The sequence below is a fragment of the Caretta caretta genome, chromosome 4 (genome assembly GCF_965140235.1).
Source record: "Caretta caretta isolate rCarCar2 chromosome 4, rCarCar1.hap1, whole genome shotgun sequence".
Lineage (NCBI taxonomy): Eukaryota > Metazoa > Chordata > Testudines > Cheloniidae > Caretta > Caretta caretta.
Window position 1 is genome coordinate 31,021,445 of NC_134209.1, and position 22,703 is coordinate 31,044,147.

The window sequence follows — 22,703 nt, forward strand, 5'->3', positions numbered from 1 at the left end:
CCAAATTTCTCCCTTCTTGAGAATTTTATACAGGGGTTTAGCAATTTCAGCAAATCCTGGAATACATTCCCTATTGAATCCTGCTAATCCCAGAAAGGTTCTCAGTTCATGTTCAGATGTTGGTATAGGGAGGTCTAAGATAGTTTGGACTCGCTCCTGAAGGGGCTGTCTGTCATCAGGGCCAATTTCAATTCCCAGGAAGGATACTTTATGACTGGCGATCTGAGCCTTTTTCACATTTAATTTTAATCTTGCCTCACTCAGTAATTTAAACAACCAAGGTAGTACTTCTTTATGTTCTTCCTCAGTGTCTGTGGCAACTAATGTGTTATCAACACACAACAATACTTGATTAGTTTCCAAAAGAGGAGCCAGAACTTTGGTCATGGCTGCAGAAGATAATGTGGGAGAGTTATTAAATTTCCGAGGAAGTCAGGTTCATGTAAATTGTTGACTTTTATTTATGAAGGCAAACTTGTATTGGTTTGGTTTGTTTGTTTTTATGACCACAAGGACAGACCAGATGTCGTTAGTTCGATCGAAAACCACTTCTTTCCATCAGTTACTTGTTCTAATAGGTCCTGATAGGATGCCACCACTGGGAAAACTGTAGGAGTATGTTGATTGAGTGCTTGATAGTTAGTAGTCTCCAGGAACCATCCAGTTTACAGGCCAACCAAACAGGAGAATTGCTTTTGCTAGTTGTGACAACTAGTATCCCCTGGTCCACTGAGGACTTTTCCCTTTATAATCCGTAAAATTTATTTCCCATAATCAGTGATAGCAGGGGTTTCCTGGAGAACATCACTCCCAAGAATCCCTACATCATCTTCCAAATTTTGTTTCCCAAATTTTGCTTCAGTCTGTACCCCGGATATTATTACTGGACTTTCACCTGTAAAAGGTACTGAATGGGTTTGACTGGTGTATCCAGCCAATTCATGTCTCTCCTAGGTTTTAAGGACCCCACCTGCACTTGGTTCTACAGGTAGGATACTGTTGGATGCTCCGGTATCTACTAATATTTTATATTGCCTATCCTCTATCATGATTTTAACACTGGGGCACCCCCAGGGATCCCCGGATAAGGGAACCTCCCTAGGTTGCCGGGACAGGCTGTCCTATTGTAGAAAGGGAGCACTAGGCTCCAGTCTTGGGCACCAGCCAAAGGTTATCCTGTGTTAACAGGCACAGGTTATAACTGTGTTAACAGGCACAGATTTAACAAAAGGCTTTCCAGATGTTATGTGGTCTTGTTTAGAAAATTTCAGTATTAGCTTCCAGTATGGAATTCCTTCCTTTACCGCTCCATATTTTTTTTAATGGTCCCTCAACTCAGAATAAGAAGATCCCTTTTGATCTTTTCCTTTTCCTTTATCCCCTTTTATCTCTCTACTGTGACCTCTTTCCTCTCCTTCCTTTTTTCATTGAATGGTTGCAACAGATCCTGTTTTTCCTTTTATTTTTAAGTCCTGCCTAGTGGAGCTATCCTGCCATGCTCCATATGCATGGATTTCACCATGAGTATTATTTGAATTGACCACAACAGCAGTCCTATTTGTAAGACCAGGATGGACCTCTGCTGTTAACATTTGTTTGTTGACCAAATTATCATGATTGGCACCCAGGAAGATTAAATCATGGACTTCCCAAAAGCCAGAGAGCGTCTCATTTTATATTCATGGCACTAGGGTACAAACTATTTTCCCCTAAGAGTGTGGCAGCTAGTTTCTTTTGAGTTTCTCTTAGTTGCAGTTCCTCATCTACATGCTTTTCTAGAATCTCGGGGGGAATAGCTGATTTGAGATTAGGTGACAGTGAAGCTGCAACCACAAAACAAAAATCTTGATTTGTCCATCCATTTACTTTCGTTTCCCTTTCCCAATTTGAAAGCCAGCTCCAAATGGTTTCTGCTGTTCAAGGTCCCATGGACTGAGCAACAGCTTGAATTTGTTTGGGAGAAAGTGCAGTGGTTGTGGTCTCATTTACCACTTCTTCGCCCCGCTCGGTTGGTCTCCATCTGACACAGTGGCTTCTAGTGACTGGGCCATAGGATTTGGATGACAGTCTCCCTGATCTGGGTCATCATGCCATAAATCACACTCATAATCATATTATGGGGTATATAAATCACCCTCCTCCTCCTCTGAGAAGGAGGAGATTGAGAACTCAGTTGCACGGGAATCTGTAATGGTGGTCATCTTACCCCACCTCACTTGCGACTTGGCTTGTAATTTAGCAATGACTCGATTGCAGTGACCATGGGAGGCTGCTCTTTTCCATCCCTGATTCTCCTGCATTAGCGCTCAAAGGACAGATTGAGCATCTTCCAATTCTTTCTCTAATTCTCCTGCCCAGGTTGTTGACATTTCTCAGACAATGCCTCCTTTTCATTAGTGACCATTTCCAGTGTCACTAAAGAGCTCAAGATGGAGGCTTGAGAAGCCTGCAGATTGCTCTCAAGGAGCTGACAAGCATGCAGTTCTCCCACCAATTGCACTTGTAAGTCCTTCAAGGCTGCATGGACCTGACTCAGGGTTAGTCTACACTGGGAGCGGGGAGTCCAAAGGTGCTCTACACCAACAGGAAAGAGCTTTCCCTTCAGCATAATAATTCCATCTCGGCGAGAGGCGATAGCTATGTCGGCAAGAGAAGCTCTCCCGCCAACCTAGTGCTGTCCACACTGTCACTTAGGTTGGTGTAACTTATGTTGCTCCAGGGGTGGATTATTCACACCCCTGAGCAATGTAAGTTGTACCAAAGTAAGTGGTAGTGTAGACAATGTCTCAGCCTTTCATGGGTTTCAGAGCCAGCCTTCCAGCATCCTAGAATTAGGGCCTTTTTTCTGATAACCCTTTTAGGCTTAGTAATCATGAACTTTCCCCATTGCTCGTGGAGCGATGCCCAATGGGCTTGTTGAGAGTCCACCAAGAAGGCATCTCAGGACCACTAAGGTCCCCCATGGGAGGAGATATAACTGTGTACCTCTTTCTTCACCACCCTCTTTTTGTAGAGGCTTTAGCCCACCATCATCTGTCCTCAAGAGACTAACATAGCATTCCCCACCTGGAGTGCATGGTTGCAATCCCTGACCCCAAGTGTTGTAGTTTTACAAAACTGGTAAAAATCCTCATAGGGGGCACCAAGTGTTATGAACTGCCCTTCCCCCCTGAGCAATCCCGTCACGTTTGAGAGAGACCAGCTGGTTTAAAAAGTTATTGAAAACTACAATAGGATCTAAATCTATGATCCTAGGTACAAGTACAGCAAGTAAGTAAACTCACTCTCTGCTAGGTGGTCTGGCAAGGCGTGCTAGCTGCAGTCAGATGAATCTGTTTCTCGGTCTAGAGTCTGTTCCTGTTGCACCACACGCCAGCCAGAGACGCTCTTAACACACCCGTATGTGCTCCTGAGCCAAAAAGGGTTGGCTTTTTGCATGCGCTCTGTGACAGCACATCGCAGCATGTCCAGACATGCCTCAACCATGGCTCTCACTACGGCTAGCAAACATGAAATACCTACTGAAAAGATAAACGTTAAAAACAGGACAGAGTAGTGGTGCCTTAGCCCTGGGGGACACAAGGGGCCTCTCAGGTTGTGGCCTGTATGGGGGCTCTCCAGTCCCTTAACAGAAGGCACTTAGGGCATCAGCTTGGTTTCCATAGTTTCTTTCTGAGCCGTGTGACTAGAATTCAAGACACGTGGCCTAAACAGCCTGTTCAGTATCACCCAGAGTCAGTAGCCCTCTGAAGCAGGGGAATCAGAGAGTAAAGTTGGAGGTAGCAGAGGTCATGCAGGGGTCAATGAGGAAATAGTTGGAGGCAGCTGGGATCATGGAGGGGTCATTGAGGGTGAGTGGAGGCAGTGGGGTCAGAGTGAATAAGGCTGGAGGTAGATGGGGGTCACTTAGGGTCACAGAGAGGAAGCGTGGAGGTACTGGGGATCATACAAGGGTCAAATAGGAAAAATTTGGAGGTGATGGGTCACAGAGGACAAATTTACCGGTAGGTGTGGTCACAGAGGCGTCAGTGAGGGTGGGTATGAAAGCAGTGAGGTCACACGGGGTCAAGGAGAGAAAGACGAGAGGTCTTGGAGTTTATGCAGTGGTCACTGACCCCCTCAAGACCCGAACTATCTATAAATTTATCCTTTGAGACCATCTGACCCCAACTGACTCCAGATTTTTCCTCCTTGACACCAGCATGACCCCCTGTACAGTCTGCCTTACGCTCTGACCCCACCTCACACTCAGTGGCCCCCTCCATAATCACAGCTGCTTCCAACATTTTCCTCATTGATGCCTGCATGACCCCCACCACCTAGAGCTTGTCTCTCTGTGACACACCGACTTCAAGAGCAGCCTGGTTTAGATCACAGCTGAGAATGCCACATTCAGGACAGACGAGGAACCAGGTCAGACACCCCCCCCCCCCCCCCCCCAAACTGGTGGTTTATTGTTAGAGGTCACCAAACGAGTAACAGAAGTGAGCTCCTGTATCACTTCTATGAGTTAAAAAGGAGCCAAAACAGTCCTCTAGAGGCAATCCAGCCCATCTCACCACCCAGACAACTGGATTTTTGTGATGTAGGGTTATTAAAACCAAAACCAGCACATGTTAGTTTTTTCCAGTTCCAAAGAACCAGCCACACCCCCCAAGATATAGCTCATGCCTTACCCAAAGACCACACTTGTAGCCAATCCTCTGGTAGCTAAAAACTAAAGGAAGAGTTATTAAGAAGTTAAAATATACATTATAGTTGATTTCCGAGTTTGTAGATTAGGATAATACCAGTGCTGTTAAACCTCCTAGTTTGCAATAAGTCTCTCTGGATCACCCAAAAAGATTTAGGATCATCAGTCCTTTATTCAAAGCTTCCCTTTGTTAGAAATCGTAACCCAGAGATGTGAAGCAGGAATGAAAACAAAGAATGATGTCACAGTCTGCAATGTATGCCTCTTAGTCCAGGTGCATGGAAAGTTACATACACAAACCTGGAGGCCTGGGTCACATGGCCTTGCTGAGTCAGGAGGCATTCGTTGGCTGCATGCTCCTGAAGAGCCCTCAGAAGGGAACCCTGGAAGAACTGATTTGCCTGTAATAGGCCATCAAGCAGGCTGGCTAGCCCAGGTGTAAATCTGTCTTACCCAGAAACAACAGGTTTGAGATACAAGCACGCAACAAAGTTTCATAACTTCATATACAGCTATGGGATGGTCCAGCTAAATAGGATAACCATACTCAGTGGACTAAAACTTTTCCAATGATACCGAACACAGCATACTTTGTATGAGATTTATCACAGTTTGGCAGCAGTGATGATACATTCATGTAACATGGGCTCCTTTCTTTCCTACAGTGTCATGCGGGCTATAACACAGAATGCCTCTAAATGGTTCCTTGTTGGCCCTCCATGACCCCCATTTCCTCCACCCTATCGCTGTGTGACTCCACTATCGCTATACTCACCGTGAGTGACCCCACTATGAGCCCTATTGCCTCCACGTTTTTCTGCACTGACTATATAACCCCCACTATCTCTAGCCTCGCTCTCCTTGCTCCATGTGCCCTCAGTGCCTTCAGACCCGCAGTCATTCACACCTTTCAAATTTGAAAGCAGTTGGGGTCAGCTGAGGTCACTGAGGCTGAACTTCCAGGCAATTGGGGTCATACAGAGTTCAGAGAGGGTGAGGCGCAAGCCAGGGAGGTCATCCAAGGACACAGACAGTAGGACTATATGCATTGGGGTTCACAGAGAGGTCAATGTGGAAAAATTTGAGAGCAGTTGGGGGGTCAGCTGGGGTCACTGCAGATGAATTTACAGCAATTGGAGTCATACAGAGTTCAGAGTGGTTGAGGATGGAGCCAGGGAGGCCATTTGAGGACACAGACCCTTGCGCTGAATGTTGTGGGACTCACAGAAGTCAATGTGGAAAAATTTGATGTGGGGGTTTTAGTTGGTGACAGGATTTGCCGTCCAGTTTTGGTGCCTTCATTCGTGTGAGGCTGCCTTCTTAAAGTTATGTGTTTTGTTTCTGGTCTCTCAGTGTTCCTGACCGGCAGCGACCGCATTCCTATCTATGGCATGTCAAGTTTACGCATCATCATCCAGTCCACGTCGAGCGGGGACCAGTACCTGCCCGTAGCTCACACCTGCTATAACCTCCTCGACCTGCCCAAGTACAGCAGCAAGGAGACCCTGAGCATGCGGCTTACACAAGCCATCGATCACTATGAGGGCTTTAGCTTGGCCTGATTGGCAAGCGACAGAAACGGAGACAACAAATGGAGCAGGTTTTATTTTTGTGACGTAATGGATCAGAATGTTTTTTAAAAATATTAGCATCAAAGGACACGGAGGCCCCAGCATGAGACTGTCAACTCTTTCTGGGATTTTTAGCAGGGAGAATGTGTGCACTGAAGTCTCGAACCCATCAAACAAAATCAGTTCAACTTTTTTTTTTTGGTTAATTGTTTTTATTGCCAGCAGTTGCTTGCAGTTTTCTTTCCACCATCCCCCATTTTTTCTTTCCGTCATCCTCAATATTTTGATCTTTGCTGCTCCTTGTGTTTCTGGCAGTGGGTGAAATGGTGGATTTTTTTTTTGAACTGTCCAACCCTCCCTGCTTTACTACTGCCCTCTCCTCCTGCACCCAACCCCCAAATGCAAGCTGGGTCTTGCTTACATAGAATTGCTACATCTAATGCCCACTACCCTCCTCTCTGCAGGACAGTTGGGTACTGGGGTGGGAGCACTATTGTGACACTTGTCTCCAACCCCCCTTCTTAAGGTACACACTCAGTTTGTTTGCACCAGACTCTGGATTCTGTGTTTTTTCTTTTGGTCTCAAATTTTGATTGTGTCTTTCCCTGCTTAGCCTTTTTTAGAGGGTTCTCTTGGGGGCAAGGTCACTTCTTTTTAGTTCTGAGGAAGAACAAAATTTGGAAATTGGTTTCCCAAATTGAATCTCTACCAATATAGAAGTCTACAGTGGGGTTAACCTAGTCCTAGTTTCCCTCCTCACAGGCAAGTGATCCTGATCAAATGTGAGATGGCAGCTCCAAGAAATAAGAATCAAATCCACAGGACAGTGGATCAAACCCACGGGCTTGTAGATGTTTGGAATCAGGGGTTAGTTTTTCAGTGCAACATTTCTACTTTCTACTTGACACTTTGTGTCTCCATTAAATGCTGGGACTTAAAGGCAATCTTTGTTATAAAGGTTCTGTTGATCACATTTGAAATGTACATTAATGCTTCTGGGTGGGTAAGAGGATGAATTAACCACCCATTTCACAAAAGATTAGTGAGCCCTCCCCATGATCAGTTAAAATGGTGAACAATCTCTCATTTTCCAAGAGTCGATGTAAATCTAATTTTAAACCCTGTTGGAGAATGGACATATTTATGGAACATGCAGTATTTATGTACCATGTTTGATATGTAGTATTGAACTTTGCACCTCTCTAACAAACGGTTGTAGGCATGGGTTTTTTTAAAATGTGCTGATTACTACATTGGTAGCTTGTCAGCCTCTTTATAAAACAGCATTAAAGACAAAAATACAGCTATAGAAAATGTTTATTTTCTATGTGTGTGTGTGTACATACTTCAGTATTATGCAATAAATTTGATGTTTAGTTCCCCGATCATTTGCTCTCTTTGTTTGAAGGTGTGGAAGAGGGATGAAAATATTGTGTGTGGGCGTTCAGCTTGGAGAGAAGCGTGGTAGGAAAGTATGGCTTCCTCACTCCACTAGGATCTGCTCGCTTCAGTGGAAGCGCTGATGGTGCTATAGTTCTCTTTCCTCTGCCTTTTCCTCTACACCAAGTGACTTTATGGGTATATGCTATAACTAATGGCTTCCCTCTTGCATCAGAAAGATGTATGTTAGTCAGCTTCCCTTCAGCTGCACCAGTAATATGGAGCAGACAGACAACTCAATTATGTGGTGGGAGAACCTAAAGGACCCCCTCAAATCAGGGCTTCCTTGAACAAACAGTGTGAGAGGCCCTGCCCCCAAAGCACACATTGCCTAACTAGCCAAGATGGAGAGAGGTAGTGGTATTCCCATTCTATAGGTGGGAACTGAGGCAGAGAGACACTTGTCCAAGGTTACACAGGTAATCGGGGTACAACCAGGAACTGGGTCCAGCTCTTCGGCGTCCCAGCTAACAGCTGTGCCATCTTTCTTCTCCTTGTACCCCACCTTGTGGAGTGCTTTGAGAGCCGCAGAAGGGTGGGGCTAAGTGTGTGCCTATTTCTGTCATCTTCTCTGGGTACTGTTCTGTCAGTGCACAAGCAATTCTGTAAAATGGTGTTTTGAGTATCAGGGCGCAGTTCATTATGGTGTCAGACTGTGGGCGCATAAGAACTTCCCCAGGCTGCAGGAGAGGGGAAGAATGTTCTCTGCTGGCTTAATCTCCCAGAGGCTACTGAAGCCCATCCGGGAGATGTTAGGCCGCTAAAAGTCCAGCAGCGCAGTGGGGCTAAGGCAGGCTCCCTATGTGACCTGGGTCCGTGCTGCTACCGGAAGTGGCAACATGTCCGGCAGCAGCTCCCTAGGACGAGGTGCGGGCAGAGGTCTCCGTGCACTGCCCCCGCCCCGAGCACTGACTCCACAGCTCTCATTGGCTGGGAATGGGGAACCGTGGCCAATGGGAGCTGTGGGGGCAGTGCTTGCAGGCAGGGGCAGTGTGCAGAGCCGCCCGTGAGCCTAAGAGCCTTTGCTGGACATGCGGCCACTTCTGGGAGCCATCTGAGGTAAGTGCTGCCCAGCCGGAGCCTGCACCCCAAAACCCCCTCCCACACCCAAACTGTGTCCCAGAGCCTGCACCCCAAACTGCCTCCTACACCCCAACTCCTTGCCCCAGCCCTGAGCCCCCTCCCGCACCCAAGCTCCCTCCCCCCAAACCTCCTCCTGCACCCTAACCCCCTGCCCCAAGCTCAGCCCGGAGCCCCCTCCCACACTCTGAACCCCTTGCCCCCAGCTCAGAGCCCGCACCCCATCCTGCACCACCACCCAGTGAAAGTGAGTGAGGATGAGGGAGAACAAGTGACGGAGGGAGTGGGGCTGAAGTGAGTGGGGGTGGGGCCTCAGAGAAGGGGTGGGGCCTCAGGGGAGGGGCAAGGCAGGGCAAGGGTGTTTGGGTTTGTGCTATTAGGCAGTTGGCAACCCTGTGCTCACCAAGATGGTTTTTTGGTACTATTACTGTCATTACAACCTGGAAAAGGGAAAGCTGCTCAAAGCATTGATTAGGTGCACAGAGCAATCCTTTCCTTGTGTCTTTTGCTGCTGGAGGTTGGAGGTTTCATTTCCTTTCATAGGCTGTTGCTCTACAGGGCAGTGCAGGAGGGGAGCAGTGCTTCCCCCATTTTATTCTTTGAAGTAGTTTGGCTCTGATTTCTCTACGGTTGGATTCGTGTGGCTGGGGTATTGTGTATGCCCAAATACCCAAAACTTGTTAAAGGATGATCCTCAGGTGCTGTGGAGCTAAAAGCCCCTAGCCGTCGTTGTGGATGCAGTGGCAGCTGAATGCAAGAGGGGTGTGCGATGCTGTGTGGATTATGAGTGACCATTTACAATGCTGTTGATACCACTATTACAAAATATGCCATATAAGATCTCAGTGGAAAAGTTATGATTTGCCAAGTATGATAATCTTGTTTATACATTAGTAACGTTGTATGGCGCGCAATAAATATGCGTGGCATATCTGTATCTCAAACCTGTGCTGTGTATCTATGTGACACCCGCAGCCAGATTGGCATCAGCACTTTCTAGCCTGCCTGATGGCCGAGCAAAGGCAATCAACTGTACAATGAACCCATTGAGAGAAGGCAGGGATACACCTATGAGTCAGCAGGACACCTAGGGACATGCCCGTGGACAGGGGACTCTGCTTTTCCATGCCCATGTTCGGTAAGTTTGTGTTTAGGACAAAAAGTACAAACCCCATGGCAAAAGGTTGCTGCTGTTTCTCCATTTTGTCTTCAATCCTGCTTCTTTACGCTGGAGTAACTTATCTGGAAGCTGAACAAAGGACTGAATGAGTCCTCCAAGCTTTGGATGCGTTTCAGAGAGACTCTCCAAGCCAGCAAACTCACCAACTGCTAAGAACCTGATATATGGACTCTGAAGCCTTAGTTATATATCTAATTGCTTTACCATCTAACAACTCTCTTCTCATTCTTTTCTAATAAACCTTTATTTTTAGATACTAAAGGATTGGCTAGCAGCATGGTATTTTGAGTAAGATCCAAATTAATATTGACCTGGTAATGTGTCTGGCCCTTTGGGGTTTAGAAAAACATAAAGCAGGCTGTGTGATTCCTTTTTTCAGCTTCTTGATAACTAGTGGCGGGATCAGGAGCACAGTTTGACTTGTTGGTCACAAACCCCTAGTTTTTGGAGAATCTGCACTTCTTTTTGGAGCCTGCCCTGCTCTTGGCATTTTCACTCTGGCATTTTCAGTGAGGGCTACTCTAGGCACCCTGGGTTACCGGGTGTTCCTCTTGGTGTCTTAGGCCCAGGTCCTCAAAGGTAGGATGGTGATCAACTTCCAGTCTGGTTCTCAGGCTTTGGAAAATATGGTAGCTATGGGAAGAGAAGGTGAGTGGGGAATGCGAGGAGGAAAAGGCTTTAGCACAAAAGCTGATGCTATGTCCACGCTTTCAGAAGGACTTTCTCAGTCTCCTCTCCCAGCAGCACCCGAGTTCAATGCTGAGATTATTTCTAAGAACCTATTGTTCATGCTTGCTGGAGGACAGAGAACTTACTGCTCAAGGGAAGGGAGATTGGACATTTCTGTTCTCCCTGTCTCCTGCTACACAAACAACGTCGGGTTGAACCGACGCAAGAGGTGGCAAGTTCAACCCTGCTAAGAATTACTCTCTTGCACAATGAACCTGGGGAACTCATTGTCACCCAAGAGATTAAATCTCATTAGCAGAGATTAAAAAAGGACTGGATATTTCTATCGGTAACTGAAGCCTCCATACTTTGCGCAAATAGGAGTATTAGCATAACCTGACATCTAGCTTCCAGGAGGAAATTGTCTGGGCGGTGGGATGGGGGAAGGAGCCGGTTAGCCCATCGCTACCTACTGCAGCGTCTTCTACTGAAGCATTTGGTACAAGGCACTGTTGGAGATGGGCAACAGGGCTTGATGGCCACTGGTCGGATCCACTCTGGCAGTTCCTGCGTTCCTGAGAGAGAAGCTGCTCTGGGTGCTCTGCTTCTGACGCTGGGCATCGTGTAGCATGGTAGTGCTTAGAGATTATGACACCTGGCTTCTATGTGGCTGCTTCATTCTTCCAGCTAGGCAGCCTGTACCAACCAGAGCATGCACCTCCCATGAGTATCTCCCAAGATAGCTCTTCCTGTCTCAGGATTGGCTTCTACTCTACCAATGGGAATTTTGCTTGAGTAAGAAGTTCTTAGCTAAAGCCTCAAAGAGAGACAAGATGCTGGGTTAGAAGAGCCTGGCTCCTGAGTTTGCTTTGAGAGAAGGAGTTAGCCGGGATTGGGTCTGTTCGGGAGAGAACTTGGATGGGGAGGAGGGACCTCTACCACCTCTACTTCACCTCTACTTCCCAGCCATGCTCCTGGCAGCAATCCTGCACTGTTCAGAGCAGCAGATGCTTTCCAGCCCCCAGAGTAAGAAACTCACAGAGCTTTACAGCATAGCACTCCTCCACTAAGGGAAGGAGGGCGGCAGCCTGGAGGGAGGTGGTCATGTGCACTTGGCAGCAAGTCAGCACTTTAATGCTCCAAGATTAAAGGAACCTGTGGGAGAATTAGAGGATCACAGATGTTTTAAACAAGTGCAACAGTCCCTATCCCAGAGAGCTACACAGGGATGGAGTTTGCAATGCAATTAAACTGGGAAACTGGGCCATACCCACACCATTTTGCCACTAGGGAGCGAGTGCTAGAGTCCTTTAAAAATGGCTTTAAGTTTGCTTCTGTTTGCAGAAAACTCAAAAGCTTTGAAGTGAGGGTGTGACTTGGAAACATGGATGCCTTTGGCATGACCTGCCTCTTGGTTTTTATCTTCCTGCACACTTTACAGTGGCATCCCCCTCTCTACAGCAGACTTGTATAAGGAAGCTCCCTGTGTACCCTATGAGATAATATATCAGAGGGGCAGGGGATGGGCTGAAGGGGGGCCCTTGTAAACATTTTGTCACCAAATTCAAAGGCAGGTGGGGTGATTTGCCCACCTCTCATGGGGTGCACACTTCTCTTTAGATATTGCTAAATCATCCCTGCTGCAGGTGAGAGAACCTAAAGCTCAGAAAAACACTCTTGCAGGGCAAACATTTTGCCTTTAAATGGCAAAGATTTATTTTATCAAATCAGCAAAAATTCCCAAGGCAGGATATACCTAACATTTATTTCCGCCCATGGTGATCAGTGCCAAATGTCTAGGACCAGCAGGGCAGTTTGTTAGCACCCCTAGTTCAGGACTTAACTTAGCAAGGCCCTCACCTCAGAACAATATCGTATTCTATCCCTGGAGATGCGTGCAGCTCCTTTTTCCTCTCCTCACCCATAATCTTCGCCAGCCAAATCCCTAATTAGGGTTACCGAGCCTGTTGATTGTTGCACCAGTCCCTTTTATTATCAATTCGCGCAGACGTTCACCGTGGCATGCAGTTGGCAAGGACTGCTAGAGACCTGCAGTCAAAATAGTTTTATTTCCTTTGTTTCATACAAAATACAATCATGTACAAAAATGTACACATAACATTTGTCAATCAGTTTACATTAAAAAAGACACTGTAGATTCAAATTAAATTTTGCTTACATAAATCATGTAAACATAGAACTGGGCCCACACTGGCTAAAATTTCATTACTTGTTAAATATGTCATTTGCACGAGCCGGTTATGAGTTGCTTTCATACAGAGAATGAAGTCTGCAAAAGTGATTTTTCTCCAGCCATGCATCTGGCTGTTACTGGCTTCTGAACTCCAAAATCAAATTGTATACACACACACTCACAGTCATTTGTGTAAATATATACCCCTCTATGTATATACATATACACATAATAGAAGATGGTTTACACCAATGCATGCAGATGTCCACAGAGAGGCACAAGTAGGCACAATGAATACTTTGAACATACAGGTTGTAGCAAGCATTAAATACCCTGTGTCATACAGAACAGATAATATACAGGTTGGACAGAATTGGATGCCCCACATGCCATCATGAATAGCTTGGATGTGCAGATCCTCTAGATGTACAAGGCCAAGAACTTTTACAATTCTTTTTGCCAAGGACAACAAGATACTTCAACAATACATCAAAATGTAAGGCTAGCACAGCATATGGTTCCTTCATGGATAAAGCTAATAAGGTAACCTGTAGAGGACTCACCAATCTCACGTCCAAAAATAAAGAGGCATTATACACTGCAAATGATGGTTTCCATTGGCAGAAATCTATTTGCCTCAAAAGAATACGGCCTTTCCTCATCCTTTTTTGTTTTTTTGTTTTAGTACTTATAAAAAGCATGTAGAAATAGGGTAGGAGAGAAAAGTGGTCAGAGGTCATTCTGATGAAACCACGTTCCATTCTATCTAAAACCCGGTCCTGCTGTAGTCAATGGCAAAACTCCCATTAACTTCAGTGGGGTCAGGATTTCACCCCATATATTTTAAAAAAATATTTTTAACTATGCTGATTATTCATAATGCATTAGGGTTTGAGACAGAGCGAAACTGCAGCAAATCTTCTCGCCCATCCTGCGGCGTGTTTACTTTCACGCAGCAGGGATGTGAACAAACACGGCAAGCAGTCTCACTTTCTGGTTTGCATGCACGAGCACACAGCTGCAACGCTGTTTGCAAACACGACCATAGGCATGTTTGCATTCAGATGGAAACTGGCCGACATGCGCTTTAAAAAAAAAAAAATTACCCCAATATTAGGTTTTGAAGGACCAATATTTTTTTTTAGCCTGGTCATGTCCCTTTAAAATCCTGGATCCTAGAACTCCATATCGTGCAGTTGAGGATACAGGGTGGAATTTTCAATAGCGCTGAAGGAAGTTAGATGACTTCCGGAGGGAGCTGGGTGCCTACCTCCCTTACGCTCCTTTCAGAAACCCACCCTAAATGCACAAACAGGACTTAAAAAAAATAAATGGCACTAAGTACCTCCCCCTTTGCCTACCAATAAAAAGGCTTGCAGATTGTCAGAGTATTTGCATAAAATCCACTCACAGAAATGTCTCCTCCGCTCTCCTCACTGCCCACGTTAACTGGAAGGATTTAGAATGTCATCACATTTCCCATGTGTCAATCCCTTCCCCTGCTTAGTAGGGGCCACGCAGACACTTACAGGGAAACCAGAAAAGAAACCACTTTCCGAAATGGTGAGAGTTGGATTAAGGCTCCCAGAAGCAGCCTGTCAGACTCATGTGTATGTCACCATGCAGGCGAGGTTCAGAGTCAGACCGGTCTCACATATCTGTGAGGTCAGAGTCCAAACCCTTTTCCAGCTGGCACCTGGCCTTCACTAAGGGCCAGTTCCTGTGCAAATCAACAGGTCCGTTGCTGTGGACTCTAGGGGCAGCAGGATCAGGTCCCAACACAGCACAGGCATTTCAATAACCCAATGACTCCCTGAGGGGAAAAGCAAGAGGAAGCAGTCAAACTTATGCATTTAACTGCACTGCAAGGATTTTGGCAGGAAGTGGGCATACTGTCGATGCACTGAAAAGGTTCCTTCTTGTTCTGCAGATATTGCCAGTTCAAACAATGTTCCCAAGATACAGAATATCACTAGAGCCAGTAATCTCTCAACAACTAGACAGCACTTTTTAAGTGTGCACAGTGTAGCAAAGCACTTACTTTCTGAAATACACACAAAAATGAGAGACATTATTCAGAACATTAGCAGCTGCAAACAGGCAGCAGCTGTTAACCACATGCAGTGATTCCCCAAACTAGCACAGAGGCATAGCTAATGATAACTACTGCAACATGGCACCAATTCCAGAATTCAAAGCTACTTTCCTCTCTAGAATGAACAGGGGTGCACAAATTCCACTCCCCCGCAATCACTGGCCACCGATGCAATTTCTCTCCCACATCAGTAAGAAACCCAGATGTTGCTGTGGGTCCTCACTGCGAGTTCCCTGGGGCACGGAAAATGTGGTACAACTTTGCATACCACCTGCAAAGCATTCGTGTGTGACAAAATCCATGCTATAAACACACTGCATGTTAACTACTGCACTAGAAGCCTCTGCAAATTTAACAAACACCGTACCCAAACACCAAGGCTCCAAATAAAGTTCCCTCTGACTTCTAACCAGCTACTTCCATTACAACCTAGACATGAGATCTGTACAGAACCAGGCATCGACTGTGATATCTTACTCTCAGTGATTTATCCACGTTATACTACTGGTCAGCAAGCACGCTTCTATTTCTGTTCTGTTTCCAGTGTGTCCGAATCACCATTTTGCAAACATTTCCCTAAATGGAAGTCTTGCTGAGATGTCACTAATCTATGCTTTTCCCTCTCAGGCACAAGGGCTTTTACCATGACTTGACGGCACTTATGAATTTTTGCACATATATGGAATAAAAACTGAATCCTAACAGCATGATCAAGAAATAAGATGCTTTAATTACACCATATTTAATATAAACATCTATTAATTGAGGGTTTACGCCAAAGTAAACAGAATAAAAGCAAATGCTACCTGTGAAAATTACAAGCTTTTGCCATCTTTAACTCTTTTACTTTTATCATTATATTTGTACCCTGTTTATCATCATCATCATCATCATCATTTTTAAATAAACCTCATTTATTATGTTAACATTTAGTAATACACAACCACACACTCCTGAAAAAACAAAAGGACATGTGTCGGTATCATTTCAGGCCATGCGAAGCCAGTTACCAAACAGACCATAATGCCACCAGAGAACAGACTACAAGTTCTATTGCCATGGAAGTATATTTTGTCTTATTCCAACAGCTTACTCATTTTATTTGAAGTAGATACTTGTACTGCACTTCACTCCTATTAAAAGCACTCTCACTTGCATTCAAACATGTTCTCATGTAAACAGCAATATAAATTGGGTTATACACTCAAGGGCCTACAGTAAGTGAAATAACAAAGGAAAACTGAGATAAAAAAATGATAGCAATGATTTGATTTTTGCATGAAATTTTTTTGGAGGTGGCAGGGGTTGATCAGTACCTGAACGGCTATTTTGTGAACTGCAGTAAATTCTACTAAACTCAATCAGTTTGCAGGAGATACATCTCAACTGGTGCTATTCATTTTATGTTTTTGTATAAAGAACAGCTTTTTAACAACAGAGAGCTAGACAAGGATTTTTAGAGTACAATTTTGGCTATATAGGTTTTGTTATTAGCTTTCAAACTTTAAAAATATAATCTCTCTAAAGTGCATCATTATACTTATAATTTATATAAAGTATCTGAAATCATAGCAAGGTGCCATGTAAACAGCAGTAGCTAGGCAGTCAGAAAACCCTACAGTCTTATAAATTTAAAAACAAAATATTTTGCTATATGCGGTTGGTCATGAATGGTCAGGGGCAACAAAACAGTTAATTATCAGTACACAGTTCAAGCAGGCTTTTAACAACAAAATGTAGTCTTTGTGACTTCTGGAGTTTTGCATGATGGCTACAGACACTGATGGCTAGGTAATCGCAGCCACTGTAATTTAGGTATTAAGGAGATATGGCCCTGATTCAGCAAAGTATTCAAGTTTGTGCTTAAGTCGATCTCTACTCACAAGAACACCAGCCACAGGCTTGACTTCAAGCATGTGCTTATTTCAATAGGACTTGTCACATGGTTAAGCTTGGGTTTGAGCGCGTCACTTAACTGGCACCTAATCGTACAAAAGGCAACCAGCAATACTGACTTCTGAGAAACCCAGCAGCCATTTTGTCCTACCATTTCTGCTACTAAACACCACTGTCATATTAAACAGTTATGCCCAAAATACTCAACCCTCCTCTGCACCCTTTCAATTGGCATAAAGCTGGTTTGGAGGACAATGGCACCACTATTATTTCCTGGAACTCTCAGACATCTTGCATGCAGAAGAGAAAGAGGACTGTCGTCAGCCAATCTGGCCCACATTTTCAAAAGTCACCTCTGCATGTGTGTGCCCAGGTATAGACATCTCTGGGGTCCGGTTCTCAGAGGAGCTGAGTGCCTACAACTCGGAGGTCAATGGAAGCTGTGGGTGCTCAGCACCTCTGAAAATCAGGCCCTAGGCTGGGCACCCAAAAACTAAAGGCGACCTTTTAAAATATAGGCTTCAGTCTCTCCTACTTCTCCTATTTCTTCTAGGTGGAGGGGATAATTCTGTGATCGATGAAGAACAACCTGGAAAATCCCCCTAAGTGCAATGAATTTGGTGACTAGCAAAAGAAAAGACCCAACTTATTTATACTACCTCTTACCAACTGGCACTGGCTTATCTTTAATGTACTACTTCTCACGGGCCCTGTCTGATGCCTGACAGTTCTAGATAAACTTGCCAGGGTTCATGGATGGGGAAGAGAGAGACATTTCTTTTTAATATGTTTTGAAATACAGAAGCTATTGAAACACGCTGTAGATGTTCTGTATCTACTGTGGCGAGAATCAACATAACATAGCAAAGTGGGGGAAATGCGCTGAGGGAACATGAACTGCCACGTATCTTGGAGCCAGACTGTCCTTGTACGTAAGCATGGGGTAGGACGCAGGCAGGCTTCCCACCTCCTCATCTGACCTACACCAGGGCCAAGCACAATTGCAATCCCTGCACTCAATATCCACTGCCCTGCTCCTCCACATTGGCTCACTGATGGGATCAGTATGCAGGAGGGAGTATGCAGGCTTGCTCCATCTACATGCAGCAGGGATGAATCCTGCCCTGGGAAGTCAGAATTCTTGCCCTAGTTCCAAGTAGGGGCCTCTCCCTGGGCTGTGTGAAGCTGCACATTGAAGCTCTTGAGGGTGATGCAAGGAAATAATGGAGGCCAAATGCTCAGCACGACAGTAATAAGAGCCTTATACTTTTTTTGAGCTCATTTCCCTTCAAAATAGCAAATGTCTAACATCAGCATCTAAAACACCTGTCTATAATTCATTCACAATGTTTTCCTTTCTGAAAATTGTTCATGTTGACTTGAGTGTGTTAAGTTCCAACTTTTGACCTCAGACTCGCACCCTTCCAAGGGCAGAATTTGGCTCAAAGTTTCCCGTTTCCTGAAGCATCCTCTCTCCTCCAAAGTATTTAAATTTGCAATTATGAGCAGGAAGAAAAGACCATGAGTTCACTGTGTTCTGTATCCCCGTCTCTGCAATTCACACTGAGTGCTGTAATCCATGTGGTCTTACCATTTAGTGCACAAAAGAACAAACCTTCGGGTGTGTGCGCTATACGTATATGGACTGTCCAGCTCAGCCTTTCATGTCAATATCAGACACTGAAAGATTGGTGGGCTGTTTATGTTGATGTGGACAGATCTTCAATCTGCTTACCAGACACCTGAACGGGGAGAGCTGTAGTGACAGAGCAGCTCGTTCATTTCAATATAACATCTCAGCTACTAAAATCCAATAGGATTCTGACTACTGCCGTCAGAACCTCCACTCTGATCCAAATGCTCAATCACAGTCCTCGTGTCACAATTCAAAATGCCAGCTAAGATGACCCGGCAACTAAGCGTATTGCTGAACTTCCTTTGATAGTGCTTTTCTGATCAGAGGCAGCTACCATTTACCTAAGCAGAAGTGACAGTTAGAAAACACATGGGTAAGAAAATCAAACACTGGGAAAAGTCACACTAAAGGCCAATGCAGTAGGCAGGGTGTTGATTAATAGCAATTCTCCAGCACTCAATGGGGTAACCGAAAAGGCCAAATTCCCAAACACCAAACCTACAGGTGATTTGGGAGCCTGAGCTCACTGTCACTGTAGCTGAGAGAGAACAGCCTCAGGACTTCCCAACAGCAGGAACCGTGTGTCACGTTCCACTGGAAAGGGCACTCGTTTGGGAAAGAGGAGGTTATTGGATGATTCACCACGATTCATACCAGTCAGCCTCTCACTATGATTCTCTGGAAAAACATAATCTGACTCTGATATGCTAAACATGACAGAATTGGGAAGCGAATCAAAGCTAAGGACCCTTTCCGCGCAGTCTCTGAGCGTAGCATCACCGCTCTCTTGCTGGAAACCCCAGTCTAGGTGACTGGCCTGGTGGCACAATGGACTACAGCAAGTGCAGAGAGCGATGTAAGCCACCCTTCCTCCACCTCCCACCTCTAAAAATGGCCTTTCAGTTCTTGGGGAGCTGCTAAGCCCCTCATTGTAGGGCTCCTGCTGCACCATTCATGCATTCATCTGGTTGTCTCGGTCTCTTCTTAGCCACTCTGCGAAGTTGATCAGCTTCATTACATAATCTTGGAACTAATATCTCTTTTACTGATCAGCACCTCCAGCAACCTCAGCTTTGCCTTAATCTGCTTGTATTCATTGTATTCTTCAGCCATGGGAGTGCGATCTTCTTTCTGGACATTTCTAACAGAAACAAGGAGGAGATGTGAGAATTTTCTGGCAGGACATTACTTCCCCAGCTATCCCCCACTCCGTTACTTGTCATCTGCAGAGAAAAATGATGAATGTCATGTTTAGTTAGCTACAAAAGGAAAAAAAGGTGCATAAACTAACCTAATAATGGGGTGTGAAACTCAGGATATTTCTGTGTCAAAGCTGAAAGTGATCCTGATACTGTTCTAGAGTCAGAACATATTGACATTCTTGTATCGGAGCCAGTTATACTATCCCCCCCAGACTTCAAACAGTGTTCAGTTTATCATGTCTTATGACAGCTTCCTGTTCCATTGAAACTCTCTCACTGGTTATAACAGAAGCTATTATGAGTGGGTACCCCTTTCCAAAGGTATAAAAGTTTCCATTTCCAGTTCTGGAGGGTCATGGGATATCAGACCATAAGTCTGTCAATGGAGCAAGACTGAATACTGCCAATCCTGGGACCTGGGCCACACATTTTGGGCAGAAACTTCTGCGACGACAGAAAGAAGGAAACTTTTTGTTGCAAGTTAACCCCGGGTCCTTTTTGAAGCTGAGGAGAGATTCAGAATGTTAGAAAAAGTCTCTGCGAGTGATGAGCCATGGGACAAAAGGGCTGGTGAGGTAGTCAAAGGAGCATAAATAGATGCATTTAGCACATGGATATTATCAGCTCATATGCGACATAGATACATGTCCATGTACAAGTGTATATATACATACACACACACACACACACCAGTAGCCAATGCAACCGAACTGAATTCCCAGCTGCATTCTTTTTCTGAGCTCTGATGCTGTACACAGAGTGAGTGCTTGAGCTGCAGGCTTATGGCCAAATTCTCCACTCAGATGCACTTGGTTTATACTGAGGTCAATGGGAACCATGCTCGTACAAGGAGAAAATTCGGCTCGTAGGGTTTATGATATCAGTTGAGCCCCTCCCCAAAGTGGGCCTACCTTTGCGTTCACTGTAGGACCATCTTTCCCCCTAGAGTACATATTTTCAGTATCCAGAATCTCTAAAGTCTAGGGTGTAGCATGTTATTTCTCATTATGGAGACTCAAATATGGAACAGAATCTTCATATACACAATATGTTACAAGAAATCACATGCATTTAACTATCAAGTTTCACATTTCTTTTTGAGAGATGATTACACCTCTTGTTGCACTGTTTTAAGTGCTGCTATTTAACATTAATTTATTTAATGAATTACCCATTAAGTACCAAAGTAGTGTTTGCACAGACCAACAAATGGGAGGGAGGGATAGAGAGATACATTTCTATAGTGTCCCTTCAGACAAGATTATTCTTCTGTCCCAAAGAATTACATTCCTAGGAGTCAGTCCATGAGTTAGCTCTAGGTTTTAACTTATGGTTTATATGATTTACTGCTCCGAGCACATTAGAGGGAGCTTGGAACACTTGGATTTTCATCTTGGGTCCGTTGCTGCGTTTGGGACTTCTGAAAATTTTGCCCTAAGTCCCTTAGGTGCCTAACTCCTCATGGGATTTAGGTGCTTTTGAAAATTTTACTCTTAAACTCAATGGGCTGTGGCTCACAGAATTAACAGGAAGACTCTCAGGCCTGGTCTACACTGGGGGGAGGGGGGAACTGATCTAAGTTACGCAACTTCAGCTACGTGAATAACTGATGCGATAAATTGACCCCTGAGCGCTCGGGAGTCGACGGAGAGCGCTCGGGGGTCGATTTATCGCATCTAGACTAGAAGTGATAAATTGACCCCTGCTGGATGGATCGCTGCCAGCCGATCCGGCGGGTAGTATAGACATATCCCTGCTGACTTCAACAGGCTTTGGAACAGATGCTCTGTATCCCAGCTTACCTATCAACAAATTGAGGATAACAAAATGAGGATTAATTTGGTAGCATACATAGGGCACTTTCTATTTTCAGAGCCTTTTGCTCTCAGTAAGTATTACTGGCAGTAGTTATAGAGATAGATGGATGAATTAGAAATGAAATACCTTCCATTTTGTCGGAAAAAATTATCTTCAAATTCTCTCAATTTTTTTCTGATCCGTTTTTTCTCTTCCCTGACTTCTTGGAGCTGCTCTAAGAGTTCTGGCCTGTAGGGTTAAATTATAGATATAAAAATTACATAGAAAATTAAAATGGGAATGGTATAGTAATTCTACAAAAACATATGTAGCCAATCCTACAAACACTCCCTAACAAATTGACACGACTCTTAAGTTTAAGAATGTGAACAGTCCCATCACTGATCAGCAAAACAACTAAGCATGTGTTTAACTTTAACCATGTACTAAGGTCCCTCTGGCTTCAATGAGATTTAAGCACATGCTGTGGTTTGCTGCATCCAGGCCCACACCCGGTATAGTTCAAGAAACTTGACATACATAGAAGCAGCATGGAGGGTAGAAAGCCCCATGTCCTGGCTACTCTTTGAAGGCATCTTATCATCCACTGGAGAAATGAAGCCATCAGCCTCATCTTCTAGTTGATCCAGGAAACTCCGCACGCTGAAATCTGGTTTCAGGGTGACTGTGAAATCTGGTTTCACGCTGCCATCCTCGTCGGAACCCTCCTCTTCCTCCTACAGAAAGAGACACAGTGCCCCCATAACAAGAGGTTACTACTTCTCTCTGCAGATACAACCCGCATATTATATTCTTTTACCACAAGCACTGGGCTACAGATATGGAAAGAGGTCGACAGACAGAGACAGCACCTTAATTGCTCTAAGATTTACAGTGCACTAAAAATATCAGTAGTAATCAGTAATATCAGTAGTAACACAGAGCCCCAACCCATTATTAGTAGAAACCACCACCACAAATTCAGCTTTGTTAGTGAGACAAAGTGAGGCAGAATCACCATGGTGAAAAAAATCAGAATTCTTGGCATCCTGCTATTTTTTGTTCATTTTCAGCATTCTTGATTAAGCTACAAGTACTTCCAAACTTGACAACCATTGGACGCCATGTCTCAATGGTACCAGTGTCCTCTCTCTGTATCCTCCACACCTAAGCCCCTCAGTGATTTAGTTGTGACAAATCCACAAGCTGCCCAATTAATTTGCATGAAACCTCTCCTATGGTGGATGCCT

General features: G+C 44.8%; 2 protein-coding genes across 15 annotated transcripts in view; one reads left to right on the plus strand and one right to left on the minus strand.

The window, feature by feature from the left end:
* Window positions 1-22,703, plus strand: part of LOC125636077 (putative E3 ubiquitin-protein ligase HERC3) — a 145,238-nt gene that overhangs the window by 103,186 nt on the left and 19,349 nt on the right. For 4 of the 5 annotated variants that reach the window (XM_048848633.2, XM_048848635.2, XM_048848636.2 and 1 more), the window contains one exon: window positions 6,047-7,649. The exons of the other annotated variant lie outside the window; for it this stretch is intronic. In XM_048848633.2, the coding sequence (XP_048704590.1) occupies window positions 6,047-6,255 (209 nt within the window). In that variant the 3' untranslated portion in view covers window positions 6,256-7,649. Of the gene's footprint in view, window positions 1-6,046; window positions 7,650-22,703 lie in introns of those variants that run through there. 5 annotated transcript variants of the gene reach the window in all.
* FAM13A (family with sequence similarity 13 member A) overlaps window positions 12,684-22,703 on the minus strand; it is a 198,914-nt gene continuing 188,894 nt past the window's right edge. For all 10 annotated transcript variants that reach the window (XM_048848645.2, XM_048848643.2, XM_075127514.1 and 7 more), the window contains 3 exons: window positions 21,994-22,190; window positions 21,601-21,702; window positions 12,684-19,595 (listed from right to left, as the gene is read on the minus strand). In XM_048848645.2, coding sequence (XP_048704602.2) covers window positions 19,469-19,595; window positions 21,601-21,702; window positions 21,994-22,190 — 426 coding nt within the window. In that variant the 3' untranslated portion in view covers window positions 12,684-19,468. The remainder of the gene's footprint in view (window positions 19,596-21,600; window positions 21,703-21,993; window positions 22,191-22,703) is intronic.